General features: G+C 46.5%; 1 protein-coding gene across 1 annotated transcript in view; it reads left to right on the forward strand.

Moving 5' to 3' along the window:
• The window catches only part of gucy2f (guanylate cyclase 2F, retinal), an 82,454-nt gene extending 63,011 nt beyond the window's left edge, over positions 1-19,443 (forward strand). The window contains exons 14-19 of the mRNA XM_080197685.1: positions 1,726-1,918; positions 7,905-8,079; positions 10,410-10,508; positions 10,973-11,067; positions 14,522-14,607; positions 18,723-19,443. Of these exons, the coding sequence (XP_080053811.1) occupies positions 1,726-1,918; positions 7,905-8,079; positions 10,410-10,508; positions 10,973-11,067; positions 14,522-14,607; positions 18,723-18,807 (733 nt within the window). The 3' untranslated portion in view covers positions 18,808-19,443. The remainder of the gene's footprint in view (positions 1-1,725; positions 1,919-7,904; positions 8,080-10,409; positions 10,509-10,972; positions 11,068-14,521; positions 14,608-18,722) is intronic.
• Positions 19,444-20,076: the final 633 nt, after the last annotated feature.

Here is a 20,076-nt window from a genome sequence, read left to right on the forward strand (position 1 = left end):
TAATCCACCTAACCTATGTTGTGGTTCAGGTTAGAAACTTCAAAGTGTTTTATGAAGCCCACCTGAATCATAAGTTTTGCCTCTTGAATTTGGCTAAGATAAGCATAAGATGTTCCACTTCAGACCCACTAGGGAGCTTTTTTTAAACAAAGTTTATTTAAGAATAGAGTTAACATGTATGGAAAGAAAATTAACAAGAACTTTTATCAATTACAAACAAAAACGAAAACAACCACTTAAGAGCCACAGAAATGTGGTTGACTCTCAACTGCCCTCTGAACAAGGGCAACAAGGGATGGGCAATAAATTCTGGCTAGCCAGCGACACCCATGCCCCACAAATGAATAAAAACAAATTTATTCTTTTTCCTTAATTCAAATTTCATTAACTGCCGTGGTGGGCTTCAAACCTGTGTCCTCAGAGCTTTACCTTTAATAAATATTTCTAATGTGCTCCAATTGAAACCAAAATCTATCAATAACAAAAACCCTTTTCACAGATTTAACACTGCATAGACTAATGGCCACGTGATACTGGGATCGAGGCCGTTAGTTGAATTCTACAGTTCAATGCTCGTAAGGCTTGGAACAGTACCCCCCCCTCCCACCTGCCCCATCCCCACCCAACAATCTGACTGGCACACAGTTTTTTTTTAAGATTATTTAAAAGGAAAACCTCTGAAAGGGACATCAACGCCACACTTACACAACTTGGGACATTAATTTATCACAGCTAATCCACCAAACCTGCAGACCTTTGCACTGTGGGAGGAAACTGGAAACCCATGCAGACATGGGGAGAATGTGCAGACTCTGCACAGACTGTGACCCAAGGTCGGAACTTAACCCAGGTTCCTGGTGCTGTGAGGCAGCAGCGTTAACCACTGTGCCACCACGCGCTCCAAGTTCTGCCCACCGCATTTGCATTTCCGCTGTCTTCTTTTCACTTGTGCATTTTTACATTAAACTCTCCCTTCAATGTGTCTACATTTGGGTTCATCAGGTTCAATTCAGAGTAAGACGTACGGGTGAGTTTATGATTCTAATGGTTTCAGCAATTGAGTGAAATCGCCGCAAAATTGCGAGGCAGTGACACAGTGGTATTTTCACTGGACCAGTAATGCAGAGTGTAAAGGGAAAAGCTCTGGGGACACAGGTTCGAGTCCCACCATAGCAGATGGTAAAATTTGAATTAAGAAAAAAGAATAAATTTGTTTTTATTCATCTATGGGATATGAGCATCGCTGGCTGGGGCAGCACTTATTGCCCATCCCTAGTTGCTCTTTTTCAGAGGGCAGTAAGAGTCAATCACATTGCTGTGGCTCTTGAGTCACGTGTAGGCCAGACCAAGTAAGTACAGCAGATTTCCTTCCTTGAGGGAGAATCTAGAAATGATGACCAGGAAACCATTGTTGATTGTTGTAGAAATCCACCTTGTTCACCAATGTCCTTTAGGGAAGGAAATCTGCCATCCCTACCCAGTCTGGCCTACATGTGACTCAGAGCCACAGCAATGTGGTTGACTTGTAAATGCCCTCTGAAACGGCCACTCAGTTCAGGGTAATCAGGGATGGGCAATAAGCACAGGCCCATCCAGCGATGCCCACATCCCATGAATGAATAAAACCAGCGCTAAAACTAGCGATGGGTTTGTCGGGGAATGTCAAATGGTAAAAATTGTCTACTGCTATATTACTTTCACTTCCCCCACTTGCTTTTCCTCTAGATCTGTTGCTGAAGCATTGAAAATTGGTGGGAATGTGGAGCCTGAATACTTTGACCAGGTGACGATCTACTTCAGTGACATTGTTGGCTTCACAACCATTTCGGCGTTGAGTGAGCCGATTGAGGTCATTGACCTCTTGAATGACCTCTACACTTTGTTTGATGCTGTTTTAGGCAATCATGATGTTTACAAGGTAAGGATTCATTTCGCTGCGGTTACAAATGTGATAACGGTTAGAAGATTAGAGTAGCTATGTCAATCCTTTCTCCTGCTCTCGACCATTTCTACTTGATCCCCATTGATATAGAAAGAGGCATGTCCTCCAATATGCTTCCTGAAGTCGATGACTATCGATGACTTTATTGGATGTAAAATGGCTTTGGGATATTCTGAAAGATTGCTATAAGACCGTCAGTTTCCTTTCATTAAGCTATTTATGGAATTGACCCATTTTCTCCCCCAAACCCCTTCAGCCCACGAACCTTGGACACGGTGAGTGGGATTTTACAGCTTTGCTTGGGCGAGATTGGAAATTCCCCCCCCAAGGTCAATGGAGATTTCTGTTGCTGGACCCGGATCCATGCCAATTCCATGGTGGGCGAGATGGCGGAGTTCCGGCCAGTTTACATAGAACATAGAACACTACAGCACAAACAGGCCCTTCGGCCCACAAGTTGCGCCGATCATAGCCATACCTACCAGGCCTATCTACAACCCTCAATCCCATTAAATCCCATGTACTCATCCAGAAGTCTCTTAAAAGACCCCAGCGAGTTCGCCTCTACCACCACCGACAGCAGCCGATTCCACTCACTCACCACCCTCTGAGTGAAAAACTTACCCCTGACAGTTTCTAGAGTTATATGTATTTCTGCAGCGATTCTCTTGCCCATTTTGTACTTTTGGTGGAGGAGATGTTAAATCTGCTGCAAAGTGGTGCTTAATGCTGAGTGGACATGTGAGAGATTCTGTGCTTGTCCGGGGGAAATTTACCTCCACAGACCTCCTCCTGCTCAGACAGTCTGAGCCCTGTTGCTCAGTGTCTCTCACTGACCTCACTGTCTTGCTCAACTCCCCGTTCTCTTTAATCTTCATACTTTACAGCCAATATTTATAATATTTTGATCACCCCCTGTAAAGATTGTACTTTCTGTAGCTCGTCTGAACGATGATCTTAAGTTCTGCCCTCACCTGAACATTTCACAAAGCGACGGGGATAGTTTATCATTCTGCTTGAAGGTCACTACCACACCTCGACTGACGAAAGCAAATCCCAAAGTGCTTAAGTCTCTGTTGATAATTCCAACACCCTGATCCTTGCCAATGTCTGAGCAAATATATATTGCAACTTCTCTATTGCTTTCATATCCTCCCCGAAGTTACTGCCTCCTCGCTGGATATTGTTCCAGGGATGTGTTGATCCCACACTCATTATTCATGTCTGATACTGAGCGTTAGTATTGATTAGTTACGGTAAGTGTTAAAAAGATCTAAGAACAAAGCACAGGAACAGGCCCTTCAGCCCTCCAAGCCTGCGCCAATCATGTTGTCCTGTCTAGACCAACCACCAATATCCCTCTATTCCCCATCTGCTCATGTATCTATCCAGATAAGTCTTAAATGTCGCTAACATGTCTGCGTCAACCACCTCACTTGGCGGTGCACTCCAGGCCCTCACCATTCTCTGTGTAAAAAAACTTGTTCCGCTCATCTCTACTGAACCTTTCCCCCCCTTACCTTGAACTTATGCCTCCTTGTGATTGTCATTTTTTGCTCTCATAGAATCATAGAAACCCTACAGTACAGAAAGAGGCCATTCGGCCCATCAAGTCTGCACTGACAACAGTCCCACCCAGGCCTTATCCCTGCTACCCCACATACTTACCCCGCCCATCCCTCTAACCTACACATCCCAGGACACTAAGGGGCAATTTTGTGTGGCCAATCAATCTAACCCGCACATCTTTGGGCTGTGGGAGGAAATCGGAGCACCCAGAGGAAACCCACGCAGACACGGAGAGAATGTACAAACTCCACACAGACAATGATCCGAGCTCGGAATCGAACCCAGGTCCTTGGAGCTGTGAGGCTGCAGTGCGAATCACTGTGCCACTGTGTTGCCCTGGGAGAAATCTTCCAACTGTTCACCCTATCTATGCCCCTCATAATTTATAAACTTTTATCAGGTCACCCCTCAGCCTCTGTCCTTTCCAGGGAGATCAATCCCAGTTTATTCAATCTCTCCTCATAGCTACTACCCTCCATACCAGGCAACATCCTGGTAAACCTTTTCTGTACTCTCTCCAAAATTGAGTCTGAAGCTGTCCCTAGCTGAAGCCAAAGAGGATTGGTGGATAATGGTCAGGAATGGGAAGCTTTTCCCCATATTTCGCTCTCTAGACTAATTAAGGGCACCAAAGTCAATTGCAGAGATCAGATAACTCAGCAAGTTGAGAATGAATGTTCTCAAAACATGTGGGGCAGGATTTTCCAGCTGTGCTCGCCTCTAAACCGGAAAATCCAGCCCAAGGACTTTTCCATGGTCAACTCCTCACCTGCTACGTTTCCCATGGTGGGCGGAATGGGAAAATTTGCCCCACAAACTTAGAAACATTCATAGCACAGCAGGAAGTTGTTTGCCTCATCGACATATGTACATAGGACTTGCAAACAGGAGAAGGCCAAATGGCCCTTGGAACCTACTCCGTCATTTGATAAATTCAAGGCTGATCCAGGCTCAACCATCTTTAGCTGCTCTATCAATGACCTTCCTTCCAACATAAAGTCTGAAGTGGGGGGGTATTCACTGACAACTGCACAATGTTCAGCACCACTCACGACTCCTCAGATACTAAAGCAGTCCATGTCCAAATGCAGCAAGACCTGGACAATGTCCAGCTTTGGGTTGATAATTGGCAGTAACAAACAGGCCACTCATCAGAATGATTGGAAATGTAATAAGGGTGCTTGCAGCGTGGTGTCAGGGACCCAGGTTCGATTCCAGGCTTGGGTCACTGTCTGTGCGGTGTCTGCACGTTCTTCCCATGTCTGCATAGGTTTCCTTTGGGTGCTCTGGTTTCCCCCCATGGTCCAAAGATGTGTGGGTTATGTGGATTGGCCGTGCTACATTGCCCCTTAGTGTCAGGGGGACTGTCTGGAATAAATGTTTGGTGTAATGGGGAAAGGGCCTGGATGGGATTGTGGTTGATGCAGACTCAATGGGTTTAATGGCCTCCTTCGGCACTGCAGGATTCTATGATTTTAAATTAAATATCATAAGTAGGTGGCACAGTACACAGTGGTTGGCATTGCTGCCTCACGCCCGGGTTCAAATCCAGCCTCAGGTCACTCTTTGTGTGGAGTTTGCACATTCTCCCTGTGTCTGCATGGGTTTCCTCCGGGTGCTCCGGTTTCCTCCCACAGTCCAAAAGATGTGCAGCTTTGGTTGATTGGACATGGTAAATGTCTGTTTGCATTAGGGAGATTAACAGGGTAAAATGTGTGGGGTTGCAGGAATAGGGCCTGGCTGGGATTGTGGTCGGTACAGACTCGATGGGCCAAATGGCCTCCTTCTGCACTGTAGGATTCTATGATTTTAAATTAAATACCATAAGTAAATTATGAATTCATTTCAAAAACAAAGATATAGGAAATTTCACATTCTAAACAGTATGCTACAAGAGTACATGTTCATTTAAAAGTATAAGCAGGAGCTGCCGTAGGCCATTCAGACCCTCGTGCCGACTCCACTATTTAAATAGATCATGGCTGACCTGATGGTAACCTCAAATCTGCATCCTGCCTTTCCCTGATAACCTATTACCCCCTTACTTACCATTCTAAGCAATGTAATGTATCACAAAATCATCACAATAATCTTCTTCTGAGAAACTAATACTTATATCGAGAGTAATTAAACAAGCTGAATGGTAATATAAATCTTGCCTATAAAACTGCATTGTTGTTGGTCGTGTTTACGCCTATTTGTACCATGGAGCCAGTCTTGTTGAGTGACGTCAGGCTAGTGGTAAGGATGAGGATCTCTGGCCACCATCCTCTGGGTAAACCTCTCTACCAATTCCTTTAAATCTACGACCCTTGGTCATTGATCTCTCTGAGAAGTGGAAGAGGTTCTTTCTATCCCCTCTGTCTAGGCTCCTCACACTTTTCTATCCCTCAATTAGTTGTTAGTCCCAGCCTCTAACTAACCAAGATTTGAGCTGTGATGTCTCTCTGCACTGGCAGATTGTTACACCATTGGAGGTAAACTTTTCTGGAGTCAAGTGTTGAACTGAAGTCCTGCTTCCCTTGCCTGGCTCTTTAGTAGCCCTATTTGATGATTGAAGCTCTGGTGTCTTGTCCAATAACCTTCCCTCAACAAATGAAAAAAATGTTAATTCATCTAATTATTGTTTGTGAAGTAAAATCGCCACCATGGCTGTCAACATAACACGAGTCAGCTGTAGACCTGACTATTCCAATGCTCTCCTCCATCACTTCCCACCTTGCCCCCTCCCTAAACATAAGTTCATCCAAAACTCTACTGCCTAAATCTTAACTTGACATACTCTCTCCCATCTTCTTCCGTCGGGAAAAAGATTTGATTTGATTAATTATTGTCACATGTATTAACATACAGTGAAAAGTATTGTTTCTTGCACACAATACAGACAAAACATACCATTCATAGGGAAGGAAAGGAGAGAGTGCAGAATGTAGTGTTACAGTCATAGCTAGGGTGTAAAGAAAGATCAACCTAAGGTGAGGTCTGACATTCAAAAGTCAGATGGCAGTTGGGAAGTAGCTGTTCTTGAGTCGGTTGGTACGTGACCTCAAACTTTTGTATCTTTTTCCCGATGGAAGAAGGTGGAAGAGAGAATGTCCGGGGTGTGTGGGGTCCTTAATTATGCTGGCTGCTTTGCCAAGGCAACAGGAAGTAGAGGCAGAGTCAATGGATGGGAGGCTGGTTTGCGTGATGGATTGAGCTACATTCACGACCTTTTGTAGTTCCTTGCAGTTTTGGGCAGAGCAGGAGCCCATACCAAGCTGTGATACAACCAGAAATAATGCTTTCTATGGTGCATCTGGAAAAGTATAAAAATGTCAAATTCCCTTAGTCTTCTGAGAAATTCTTCTGAGATACAAAAGCCTGAGGTCAGGTACCAACTGACTCAGGAACAGCTTCTTCCCTGCTGCCAGCAGACTTTTGAATGGACTTACCTTGCACTAAGTTGATATTTCTCTACACCCTCACTATGATTACAACACCACATTCTGCACTCTCTCCTTTACTTCTCTATGTACGGTATGCTTTGTCTGTATTGCACGCAAGAAATAATACTTTTCACTCCATACCAATACATGTGACAATAATAAATCAAATCAAATCCCATTCACCCGTCACCCCAGGAAAATAGAGTGTCATAAGGATGGATGTGTTGGTCGAGGAATGGGTGGAGCATGGGGGCAAGTCATGTGATGAACCTTCCAGGAATACACTTACTCGCAGCTGGCAACACTAGCTTAGGGCCTTAGCAGCTGAAGGCATAACAGCTGATGATGGGGAGGCAATGGCATAGTGGAATTGTTACTGGACTGGTAATCCAGAGACTCAGGGTAATGCTCTGGGGATCTGGGTTCAAACCCCACCAGGTCAGATGGTGAAATTTTGTTGAAAGATGATTTCCTCCGAGTGCTCCAGTTTCCTCTCACAAAAGATGTGCTGGTTAGGTGCATTGGCCTTGCTAAATTCTCCCTCAGTGTACCCGAACAGACGCCGGAGTGTGGCGACTAGGGGAATGTAACAGTAACTTCATTGCGTTGTTAATGTAAGCCTACTTGTGGCTAATAAATAAACTTTAAAATTTGATTCCAATATAATCTGGAATTGAAATCATTGCTGATTGTCAGAAAAACCCAAGTGGTTCACTAATGCCCTTCGGGGAAGGAAATCTGCTGTCCTTACCTGGTCTGGCCTACATGTGACTCCAGACAATGTGGTTGACTCCCAACTGCCCTCTGAAGTGGCTGAGCAAGGCGCTCAGTTCACGGGCAATTAGGGATGGGCAACAAATGCTGGTCCACCCAGCAACAGGATTCATAGCTTTAAAAGGCCTTTGTGTCACTGGTGATCTGATAGGTTGTTACAATAATGGTGGCATTTCCTTTGATTGCTTCAGGTCGAAACCATTGGCGATGCCTACATGGTGGCATCGGGGCTTCCGAAGAGGAATGGCAATAAACATGCTGCTGAAATCGCCAACATGTCCCTGGATATTCTCAGCTCAGTGGGTAGCTTCAAAATGAGACACATGCCTGACGTCCCCATCAAGATAAGGATAGGGATACATTCAGGTGAGAGCCTTGGGCCAGAGGTGTTCATACATGTTGAGTGATCTCTTTGTAAAATGAATGGGCTCTTGGGGGATATTTTGTCACCATTGAATTTAGGAATTCCAGCAGACGGGAATGGAACGCTCTTCATCATCAATGTTGAGTCGAGTTCCCTCTCCCCACTCCAATTTCTCCAGTTTCCACAGGGGGAGGGAGGGGCAGTCAGAACAAAGCCGGATAGTGTCACCCATTCCTGTCCCACCCTCTTCTGGCTACAAGTAATAAGGACATGCACTCCTCAGCCTGTGAGGTTCACCTCTAAATATTTAATTGAGTTCCTATCTTCCATTTTAACCAATCACAGGAATATTAGAGAAATAGCAGAAGTCAGCCGTCTGTGTCTCTCCACTGAGTCAACAAGATCAGGCTGGGCAGTGGGCAGTACGGTGGCACAGTGGTTAGCACTGCTGTCTCACGGTGCAAGGGACCTGGCTTCGAATCCCAGCTTGGGTCACTGTCTGTGCAGAATTTGCACGTTCTCCCCACGTGTGCATGGGTTTCCTCCGGATGCCCTGGTTTTCCCCCAAACTCCAAAGATGAGTGGGTTAGGTTGATTGGCCATGCTAAATTGCTGTTCAATATCAAGAGGACTATCTAGGTTAAATGCATGGGGATAGGGCCTGGTAGGATTGTGGTTGGTGCAGACTCGATGGGCCGAATGGCCTCCTTCTGCACTGTAGGGATTCTATGGTTATGAACTTTTACCTTAACTCTGCCTTCCTGTGCTATCCCTTTATCTCTTAAATCCCGATGCACACAAAAATCCATGGCTGTTTGTCTTGTATATGCTCAGTGACTGAGCACCCAGAACCCCTCGGGCTTGAGAAGAGTGGGGCTGTGAGGTGGCAGTAACTGTGTTCCTTCTGGGAGTTAAATCGAGAGCCAGAGGGTGCCCAGCGAGATGATATCTCAATGATCCAGGAAGCAGCAGAACTTCTCCTCTGAACTCTACAAGCAAATATTGGGCCAGCCCTGCCCGCACCCCTGTCCCCAACCCCAACCACATCTAGACAAACTGCCCTTTGCCCCTCACCCCTTATGTGCACTTGTGCCCCATGCATGCCAATGGTATTGCTCAAATTCACACTCCAGCCCATCTGCCAGGCACTGGTTCCTGTTGGGTTGAGGTTGGAATCTTGGGCTGGGTCTGTAGATGAAGGACTCGGAGTTAAAATCTCTGTTGGCCTCAGTAAGGGAGTATGTAGCCTGACTTTAAGTTTTAAAGTTTAAAGTTTATTTATTAGTGTCACAAGTAGGCTTTCATTAACACTGCAATGAAGTTACTGTGGAAATCTCCCGGTTGCCACACTCCGGCGCCTGTTCGGGTACACTGAGGGAGAACTTAACATGGCCAATGCACCTAACCAGCACGTCTTTCAGACTGTGGGAGGAAACCCACACAGACACGGGAAGAACGTGCAGACTCTGCACAGACAGTGACCCGAGCCGGGAATGGAACCCTGGTCCCTGGCTCTGTGAGGCAGCAATGCCAATCACTGTGCCACCGTTATATCCTGTGCAGAATGATCCCCTCCTGAGGTAAAATGGAGACCATTAATTCACAAGTGGGCTGATTGTCCAACCCTTCCCACCAGATGGATCTTCCAGTCCCACCGAAAGCAGCTCCCCCCCATCTCCGTGGCGAGTTCTTTGATGGCTGGTCGGTGAGACCAGAAGATCCTGCCAATAGCCAATGTCGAGCCTCTGCTCCTGAAAATCCCGGGCACAGTTCCTGAATTGCGTGGGTCTGGTGGAAAGTGAAAATCCAGCCCTCGGCTCCTAATCCAGGAACTCAACTCCATCTGTGGGACATGGGCATCGCTGGCTGGCCAGCATTTATTACCCATCCCTAGTTGCCCTTGGAGAGCAGTTGAGAGTCAACCACATTGCTGTGGCTTTGGAATCACATGTAGGCCAGACTGGGTAAGGATGGCAGATTTCCTGAAGCAGGTGGGTTTTTCCAACAACCAATAATGGTTTCATGGTCATCAGTAGGCTCTTAATTCCCGCTTTTTTTTTATTGAATCCAAATTCCATCAGTTGCCATGGCGGGATTTGAATGCGGGTCCCCAGAGTATTAGCTGAGTTTCTGGATTAACAGTCTAGTGATGATACCTGACCGATATTTATCCCCCGTATCAAACTCCCAGATTCTTTTAACAAAATCATGGAGCAGGAAACATGGTCAATTCTCAAGGTCTTCGATTACCTGCTCTCCTCGGCTCATTCAGAAAGCTGAGTCGTGACAACGGTGCAAGCGTTGATGCTCTCCCTTCTCACCTCCCCCACAGGGCCCTGTGTGGCTGGAGTTGTGGGACTCACCATGCCGAGGTACTGCCTCTTTGGGGATACCATCAACACAGCTTCACGCATGGAATCCACAGGCCTGCGTAAGTGTTACTGAGTGGGAATGAGATTCCAGGATAAAAGCAAATCGCTGCGGATGCTGGAATCGGAAGCCGACAGGGAGAACGCTGGAAAATCTCAGCAGGTCTGGCAGCATGTGTAAGGAGAGACAGGAGCTGACGTTTCGAGTCCAGATGACCCCTTTGTCAAAACTAAAAGGCATCGAAAGTGGGAGATATTTAGACTGCAGGGGGAGGGAATGAAAGTTGAGTCATGGCCACAGAAACCAGGGGAAAAGACTGCTAACGGACAGAGAGAATCAAGGGTGTGAATGGTCAAAGAGCAGAGGAGTTGTAAACTGTGACAGATAATGTTGTTTGGGGGAGGAGGGGGGGAACGGAAGTGGGACAGAGTAGAAAAGGGGAAGTGGGGGGGGAGAAAAGGTAAGGGAGGGGGATGAAGAGAGTGTGCCTTGTCCCTTATTTAACTGTCTGTTTCTGGATTCCAGCTTATCGAATTCACGTCAATCAGAGTACAGTAAAAATCCTCCGCAACTTGAATGAAGGCTATCGAATACAGCTCCGAGGGAAAACCGAGTTAAAGGTGAGGGGGATTAACTTGCAGAAGGACAACGACCAGAGCAACTAGGGAAGGGCAATCAATCCTTTATATAATAACAGTAAATTTCAAAGAGCGAAGGTAATTAGCATCAAATTGTGGAGATTGAATCCATTTGGATTAAGCAACATGAGTTGCACGATCATAGAATCCTACAGTGCGGAAAGAGGCCATTCGGCCCATCGACCCCCAATCCCACCCAGGCCATATCCCCATAACCTCATGTATTTGCCCTAGCTAGTCCCCCTGACACTAAGGGGCAACTTACCATGGCCAATCCACCTATCCCGCACATCTTTGGACTGTGAGAGGAAACCGGAGCACCCGGAGGAAACCCACCCAGACATGGGGAGAATGTGCAAACTTCGCACAGACAGTGACCCAAGCTGGGGATCGAACCCGGGTCGTGGCGCTGTGAAGCAACAGTGTTAAGCACTGTGTCACCGTGCTGCTAAAGTGAACTGACATCATTGGAGGACAGCAGACAGCACTTGATTGGATTTCCTCGTTGGCCTCTACTAGTTGCAATAGTGGCTGTGTCTGATATCTCTTTGCAGCACATGTTTGTAAGTGATTACTGCAGAGAAACAAGTGTACAAATCTATAAACACTTTCACAAGTACTTTACACGGAGTTGATGGCCTAATGGTATTATCAGACTATTAATCCAGAAGGTCTGGGGACCCGGGTTTGAACCCTGCCGTGGCAGATGATGGAATTTGAACCCAATAAAAAATCTGGAATTAAGAATCTACTGATGACCAGAAAATAATTCTTGATTGTCGGGAAAACCCAGTTGGTTCACTAATGCCCTTTAGGGAAAGAAATCTGCCATCTTTACCTGGTCTGGCCTGCATGTGACTCCAGAGCCACAGCAATGTGGTTGACTCTCAACTGCCCTCCAAGGGCAATTAAGGATGGTCAACAAATGCTGATCAGTCAGCGGCACCCACATCCTACAAGTGAATAAACACAATTTTTAAAAGTTCATTTATGGGATAGATTTTATGTTTCTATTAATATTCTAACAGGATTAAACAGGGCAGATTCAGAAAGTTCACAATGATGGGGGAATTCAGAACCAGGGGTCATGATTTGAAGATAAGGGGTAAACCTTTTAGAACTCAAGTGAGGGGAAGTTTCTTCACCCAGAGGATGGTGAATGTATGGAATTCACTACCACAAAAAGTAGTTGAGGCCAAAATGTTGTCTGATTTCAAGAAGAAATTAGATTTGGCTCTTGGGGTTAAAGGGATCAAGGGATATGGAGGAGAACAGGAGACCAGGTTTATGAATTTGATGATCAACCATGATCAAATTGAAAGGCAGAGCAAACTCAAAGGGCTGAATGGCCTACACCTCTTCTAGTTCCTATGCTTCTTTGAGGGCGTCACTGGCTATGTGAACATTTATTGTCCATCCCTAGTTGCCCTTGAGAAGGTGGACGTGAGCTGTCTTTTGAAACCTCTGCTATCCCTGCGGTGTAGATACATCCACAGTGCTGTTAGTGAGGGGCTTCCAGGATTTTGACTCTATGACTAGGAAGAAAGGGCGATATGTAGTTCCATCGGCATTGTGGGTCAGCTCACAGTAGGTAGACTGCAGCGATTCAAGAAGGCAGCTCACCACCACCTTCTCAAGGGCAGCTAGGGATGGGCAATAAATGCTGGCCCAGCCAGCGACACCCATGCCCCACAACTGAATAAAAATTCAGGTGTTGAGTGACATGGAAGGGAATCTCCAGGTGGTGGTGTTCCAGGAATCTGCTGCCCATTGCCCTTCTATATGGTAGTGGTTTGCCCTTGCTGAGTTTCTGCAGTGCAACTTATAGATGGCACACACTGCTATGTTTATCAGTGGTGGAGGGATTGAATGTTTGTGAAAAGGGTAACAATCTAGTTTTATCCTATATGACGTCAAGCTCCTTGAGTGTTGTTGGAGCTGCACTCACCCAGGCAAGTGCAGAGTATAGGGCAGCACAGTGGGTTAGTTAGCACTGCTGCCTCAGAGCACCAGGGGCCCAGGTTCGATTCCTGGCTCGGGTCACTGTCTGTGTGGAGTTTGCACATTCTCCCCGTGTCTGCATGGGTTTTCTCCAGGTTCTCCGCTTACCTCCCATACTCTGGAAGATATACGGATTAGGTGGATTGGCCATGCTAAGTTCTCCCTCAGTGTACCTGAACAGGCGCCAGAGTGTGGCGACTAGGAGATTTTCTTAGTAACTTCATTGCAATGTTAATGTAAGCCGACTTGTGACTAATAAATAAACTTTAGTTTACTTTATTCCATCACACCCCTGATTTGTGGCTTGTGGACAGGCTCTGGGGAGTCAGGAGCTGAGTTACTCAGTGCATGATTCCTAGCCTCTGGAATGCTGTTGGAACCACAGTATTTATATGGCTGGTCCCGTTCAGTTTCTGGTCAATGTTCCCATTTCAACAATCTTCCTAAATTCTGTAACAGAATCGCAATAGTGTGAAAATCTGAAGTGGAAACAGAAAATGCTGTGAAGGAAAAGAAGAATAGAGTTCTCCGCCAAAAACCTCCGACCTCATCCACGGCTGGGATTCTCCAGTCCCGCTGCAGTCAATGGCATTTCGATGAGCACCAAATTCTCCATTCCTGCTGGCAGTGGGTTGGGACAAATGAGGTTGGGGAATCCTGACCCTGTTTCAGATCAATGAGCTAAACTCAACCGTCACTCTCACTGACCAGAGGAACCAACCTTTCCCTCTTCACACCATTATTTATAACTTAAAAACAACTCCACTAAACCGTCCCTGAGCCCTTCAGTGCACCAGTGGAAACAATCCCAATATCTCAAATCTCTTCATCATAATTTCTCCATCTCTGATGAAGATTTCAAACAATGGCTCTCCAAGGCTCTCCTATAGCTCTGTCACCTCCTTCTGTACCTCCATCCTCTGGGATCTAAGCCTCTTGTGTAACTCCCCACTCCCTTTGTCCCATCATTGTCAGTTGGGCCTTCAACCATCTTGTCCCTTAGCTTTGGAGTTCCTTCATTAAACCTCCCTAGTTCTCTCTTTCTTCCTTTGAATTTTTCATAAAACCTACCTCTTTGACCAAGCATTTAACCATCTTGCCCAGGGTTTAATATTTTGGCTAACTTCTGGCTGATTCCACTCTTGTAAAGTCTCATAGAACATAGAACATAGAACATTACAGCGCAGAACAGGCCCTTCGGCCCACGATGTTGCGCCGACCAGTTACAAAACAATGACCCACTAACCTAAACCAATCCCTTTTCGTCTCTTCACATATTTTCCCATGTTAAAGGAGTAATGTAAATTTTAAGTTGTTGCAGCAGTGCTAGTGAATGGAATGCCCATTGCTGATACATCTGTTCCTTCATGTACGTCTATTCTTGCACTGATGAAGAACCAGAGGAAAATGTGGACCTTTGTTCTTTGTGTTTCAGGGAAAAGGCATAGAAGAAACCTTCTGGCTTGTAGGAAAAGATGACTTTACTTCCCCTTTACCTGAACCTCCGGCAATCAAACCAGGGTAAGGACATCTCATCCATAGATTAAGCGATAACTATCTGCGAGGAAGGCCAATGTGAAAGGTGGAATGGCGTTGTATTCCAATATGCAGATTGTTGGTTACCATCAAATAAAGATCCAGGACATCTTTCCGACTCAGGTTCTCTCATCCACATGGAGGTTCTCAGTCCAGTTTTCCATCTCAATGGCTGTATTTGGTGTTTGATTTTGGTGATTTTTTTTTGTTTAAGCCCAATGCTCCAATGGATGTCACGGAGACAGCTTACGTCCATATCCTACGCTCTGCAGTTGAAAACAAAGAATGGATATCACTCCTGCCCTGAGGCTTTGGAGCATGTAAGGGATATAATGTGGTGGCACAGTGGTTAGCACTGCTGCCTCATGGTGCCAGGGAGCCAGATTCGATTCCTGGCTTGGGTCGCTGTCTGTGCAAGCCTGCGCGTTCTCCCCATGTCTGTGTGGGTTTCCTCTGGGAGCTCCAGTTTCCTCCCACAGTCCAAAAGATGTGCTGTTTAGGTGCATTGGCCATACTAAATTCTCCCTCAGTGTACCAGAACAGGTGCCAGAGTGTAGTGACTGGGGGATTTTCATAGTAACTTCATTGAAGAGTTAATGGAAATCTACTTGTGACTAGTAGATATACTTTCGAATCATCATAGAACATAGAACATTACAACACAGTACAGGCCCTTCGGCCCTTGATGTTGCGCCGACCAGTGGAACCAATCTAATGACCCTCTAGCCTAAACTATTCCAATATTGGAATATATTCCAATATTGGAATATGTGACCATTTGAATGCCCTTAAAGTTGGTGAGTCCACAATTGCTGCAGGCAGGGCATTCCATGCCCTTACTACCCTCTGAGGAAAGAACCTACCTCTGACATCCGTCCTATAATTATCACCCCTCAATTTAAAGCTATGTCCCCTCATGTTAGCCATCACTATCCGAGGAAAAAGGCTCTCACTGTCCACTCTATCTAATCCTCTGATCATCTTGTGCCTCAATTAAGTCACCTCTTAACCTTCTTCCCTCTAACAAAAACAACCTCAAGTCCCTCAGCCGTTCCTCATAAGACCTTCCCACCATACCAGGCAACATCCTGGTAAATCTCCTCTGCACCCTTTCCAATGTTTCCACATCTTTCTTATAATGCAGCAACCAGAACTGTACGCAATACTCCAAGTGCGGCCGCACCAGAGTTTTGTACAGCTGCAACATGATCTCACAGCTCCGAAATTCAATCCCTCTACCAATAAAAGCTAACACACCGTATGCCTTCTTAACAACCTTATCAACCTGGGTGCCAACTTTCAGGGATCTATGCACATGTACACCGAGATCTCTCTGCTCATCGACACTACCAAGAGTCCTTCCATTAGCCCAATATTCTGTAATCCTGTTACTCTTTCCAAAGTGAATCCCCTCACGCTTTTCCGCATTAATCTCAATTTGCCACCTCTCAGCCCAGCTCTGCACCTTATCTATGTCCCTCTGCAAACTGTAACATCCATCCTCACTGTCAACAACTCCTCCGACTTTAATATCACCCGCAAATTTACTAACCTATCCTTCTACACCCTCATCTAGGTCATTTATAAAAATGACAAAGAACAAAGAACAAAGAACAACACAGCACAGGAAACAGGCCCTTCAGCCCAACGAGCCCGTGCCGCCATTTTAACATTGAGTGCCCTCCTCTACCTATGACCTTTGTCCACGCCTATTGGGGAAGATTGGTGATAAACAGCAGAGGCCCCAAAACAGATCCCTGAGGCACACCACTAGTAACTGAACTCCAGGTTGAATATTTCCCATCAACCACCACCCTCTGTCTTCTATCAGCTAACCAATTCCTGATCCAAACTGCTAAATCACCCTCAATCCCATGCATCTGTATTTTCTGCAGTAGCCTACCATGGGGAACCTTATCAAACGCTTTGCTAAAATCCATATACACCATGTCAACTGCCTTACCCTTATCCACCTCTTTGGTCACCTTCCAAATAGTGTCAATATAGCATCCAAAAGTTGAATTAATAAAGGTGGGTGACATTAAAATTCCATCCCATTGACAATGCAGCACTCTCTCAATACGGCATTAGAATGCCAATCGAGATTATGTGCTTAAGCCCTGGACTGGGGTTTAAAACCCACAACCCTTGACTTGGGAGGGTGAGAGGGCGACACTGGGGTGTTGGCCGAGCAGAGAAAGGAAGTCTGGGCACAATGGTTGGTATGGCAGCCTCATCCAACCCTCTGCTCCACTCACACGCACAGGGGTTCCTCACGGCTATTGCCAACCGTACAGGAGTCATACAGCTGTGTAAATATCTTCCACAGAATTTCTGGTCATGGCTTGCAGCTGGATGAAATTGGAGAGGAGAGAAAGTTAAAAGCAGAGCAACTCCTTGCATTGAAAGAGTGACTGAGGTAGCATGATGCTGGTACATGTGAACATGGTACATGTGTGCTTTAGTTCTTTGGTTGGTTTGTGACAGTACTTTTCTTCTTCTCTCCGTGGGCATTGATGTTTTAAGCTGTGATGGTATTGCTGGCTTTCTTGATTATTTCAATATCATTTCTGTTTGCTTCCTGTGAAATGGGTGCTTTGTGTTAATGTGTAATGTACAAGAGCGGGACTCCTGAAAGGGCTGTATTGTCTCGTTAAAAACAATGGAAATCCCATGGAGACCCCGCGATCACCCAGATAGAACATAAAATTTGCGTGTGATATCTCATTTATTCTGAAATTTACAGCAGATTCCTCCCACTGTCGCCATGCAAAGATACACTTCCCTAAATCCTGTTGAATTTTTAACTTTGCGGGATAATACAGACCTGACAGAATGCCCTGAGCATGAAATGGGACAGTGCTTTGGAGTTACAATACTAACAAACGCTCTCAGGTACCAACTGTCCAAAGGGGGGAAACTCACCCATTATTTTACAGGACTTTTATTCTGCTTATGAATGGGTTCTCGTGACGATGCGCTGAAATGTTTGTCTCATGGTAATGAAACACTCACCAGCCATGAAAACAGAAGAAAGTCGGTCTTAAGTGCACCACTATGTGAGGGAAGAGAGTTGCATGGTGGCGCAGTGGTTAGCACTGCTGCCTCATAGTGCCAGGGACCCAGGTTCAATTCTGGCCTTGGATGTGTGGAGTTTGCATGTTTTTCCCATGTCTATGTGGGTTTCCTCCAGCTGCCCCGGTTTCCTCCCACAGTCCAAATGTGCAGAGGTTAGGTGGATTGGCCATGCTAAATTGCCCCTTAGTGTCCAAAGATGTGCAGGTTAGGTGGATTGGCCATGCTAAATTGCCCTTTAGTGTCAGGTGGATTAGTAGGATAAATACTTGGATTTCTGGGGATAGGTTGTTGGTGCAGGGTCAATATGCCAAATGGTCTCCTTCTGTACTGTAGCGATTCTATGGATTGGAATTGGAATTAAAACATGCACAAAATAAATTGTCAATGGGGAGGACTCCATTTCTGGATCGCTTCAGATCGCCTGCAATCTTCAGGGTATTGCTATAATCATGGCAATCATACAAATTGTAGACAATAATTGTATGTAATCTAATAGTGTTTCAATCAAATCCACGAGGCCACTGACTCCCTGTTGTTGCTGAGCATTGTCTCCAGCAGCGTGGATCAATGCTGGAATTCCTTCTTGCTTCTTCCTTCATTTATCACCCTATGACTTTGCCAGTGAGGAACCCCCAAACTGAAGAGGTAATTATTGTGTATTGTCCCTTGCCTAGCTGAAAGGTGCTTGGAGGTGTATTGGTTCACTAACGTCCTTTAGGGAAGCAAATCTGCCATCCTTACCCGGTCTGGCCTACACGTGATTAACTCTCAACTGCCCTCGGGCAACTAGGGGTGGGCAATAAATGCTGGCCAGCCAGCGACGCCCATGTCTCATGAATGAATAGAAAAAATGATACCACGATCATGGGTTGACACAGATGCTGCCAGACCTGCTGAGTGTTCCCAGCATTTTGTGTTCCCATTTCAGATTCACAGCATCCGCAACGTTTCTGCTTTTTCTTCTAAATACCCTTGGCACCCTTTTTGATTTTCCTCTCTCTTCCTCTGGATTCTGTTCGCAGGGAAAACTGGCAGAAGACAGTGACGGAAGAGATTAAGATGATGTTCGAGAAAGCAAACAGCAAGGCACGCAAACATAAAGCGTGAGGGAGGAGAGCGAGGTGTTTAAGTCTGAGAGCAGCAGCCGGTGGAATCACCTTCACTGTCAAAGCCAAGGGCTTTTTGAAGAAGCTAATACGAATCTCTTGGAAGCTTATTGCTTTAATGAGATTGAAGCAGATCTCTTTAATTCGGCTCTTTCCAGCACAGCAGAAAGAAGGTCTTCTATTTAAAGGGAAGGGTGAAATGTCCCTGAGCAATGCCCCACGCCACGGAGGTTTGAAGCGCAGCTAAGCAGGTTCCAAGACTGGTTAGCGAATTAACTTGCTCTAGTACTGCACGGATCTCTCTGTTCCCAAAACTTACGCTTGCTGAGTTTATCCTCTTTCTAATTGCTGTATATCTGCGGACAGCGAACTTTGCTTTGTTTGATACAGTGCGGAGACGAAGAGCTTAAAAGAAGACCACAACCGACCAGCTAGATCTGTCAAAGGTTTGCCCGCGTATTCTCCCACCGTGTATGGACAAAATGGGATGGAGAAACATGAAGCTGAGCCTGTGGCGAAAGCAGCTTGTAGAATGTGGTCCGAACAATGGGGGAACCTTCCTTCCTTCCCCCTCCCCTCTCCACCATCTCCAACACCCCCCTTCACCACCCCCCCTCCCCCTTCACCATCTCCCCCCTTTCACCACCCCCCCCCTCCCTTCACCACCCCCCCTCCCCCTTCACCACCCCTCCTTCACCATCTCCAACACCCCCTTCACCATCCCCCTCCCTCTTCACCATCTCCCCCCGCTTCACAACCCCCCCTCCCCCTTCACCATCTCCCCCCCTTCACCATCTCCCCCCTTCACCATCTCCACCCCTTCACCATCTCCACCCCTTCACCATCTCCCCCCCTTCACCACCCCCCCTCCCCCTTCACCATCTCCCCCCCTTCACCATCTCCCCCCTTCACCATCTCCACCCCTTCACCACCTCCCCCCCTTCACCATCCCCACCCCCTTCACCATCCCCACCCCCTTCACCATCTCCCCCCCTTCACCATCTCCCCCCTTCACCATCTCCCCCCCTTCACCATCTCCCCCCCTTCACCATCTCCCCCCTTCACCATCCCCCCCCCCTTCACCGTCTCCCCCCTTCACCATCTCCCCCCTCCATCCCCCCCCCCTTCACCATCTCCCCCCCTTCACCATCTCCCCCCCTTCACCATCTCCCCCCTTCACCATCTCCCCCCCTTCACCATCTCCCCCCCCTTCACCATCTCCCCCCCTTCACCATCTCCCCCCTTCACCATCTCCCCCCCCTTCACCATC

This window comes from Carcharhinus amblyrhynchos, chromosome 10 (assembly GCF_965287045.1).
Source record: "Carcharhinus amblyrhynchos chromosome 10, sCarAmb.v2.hapA, whole genome shotgun sequence".
Lineage (NCBI taxonomy): Eukaryota > Metazoa > Chordata > Chondrichthyes > Carcharhiniformes > Carcharhinidae > Carcharhinus > Carcharhinus amblyrhynchos.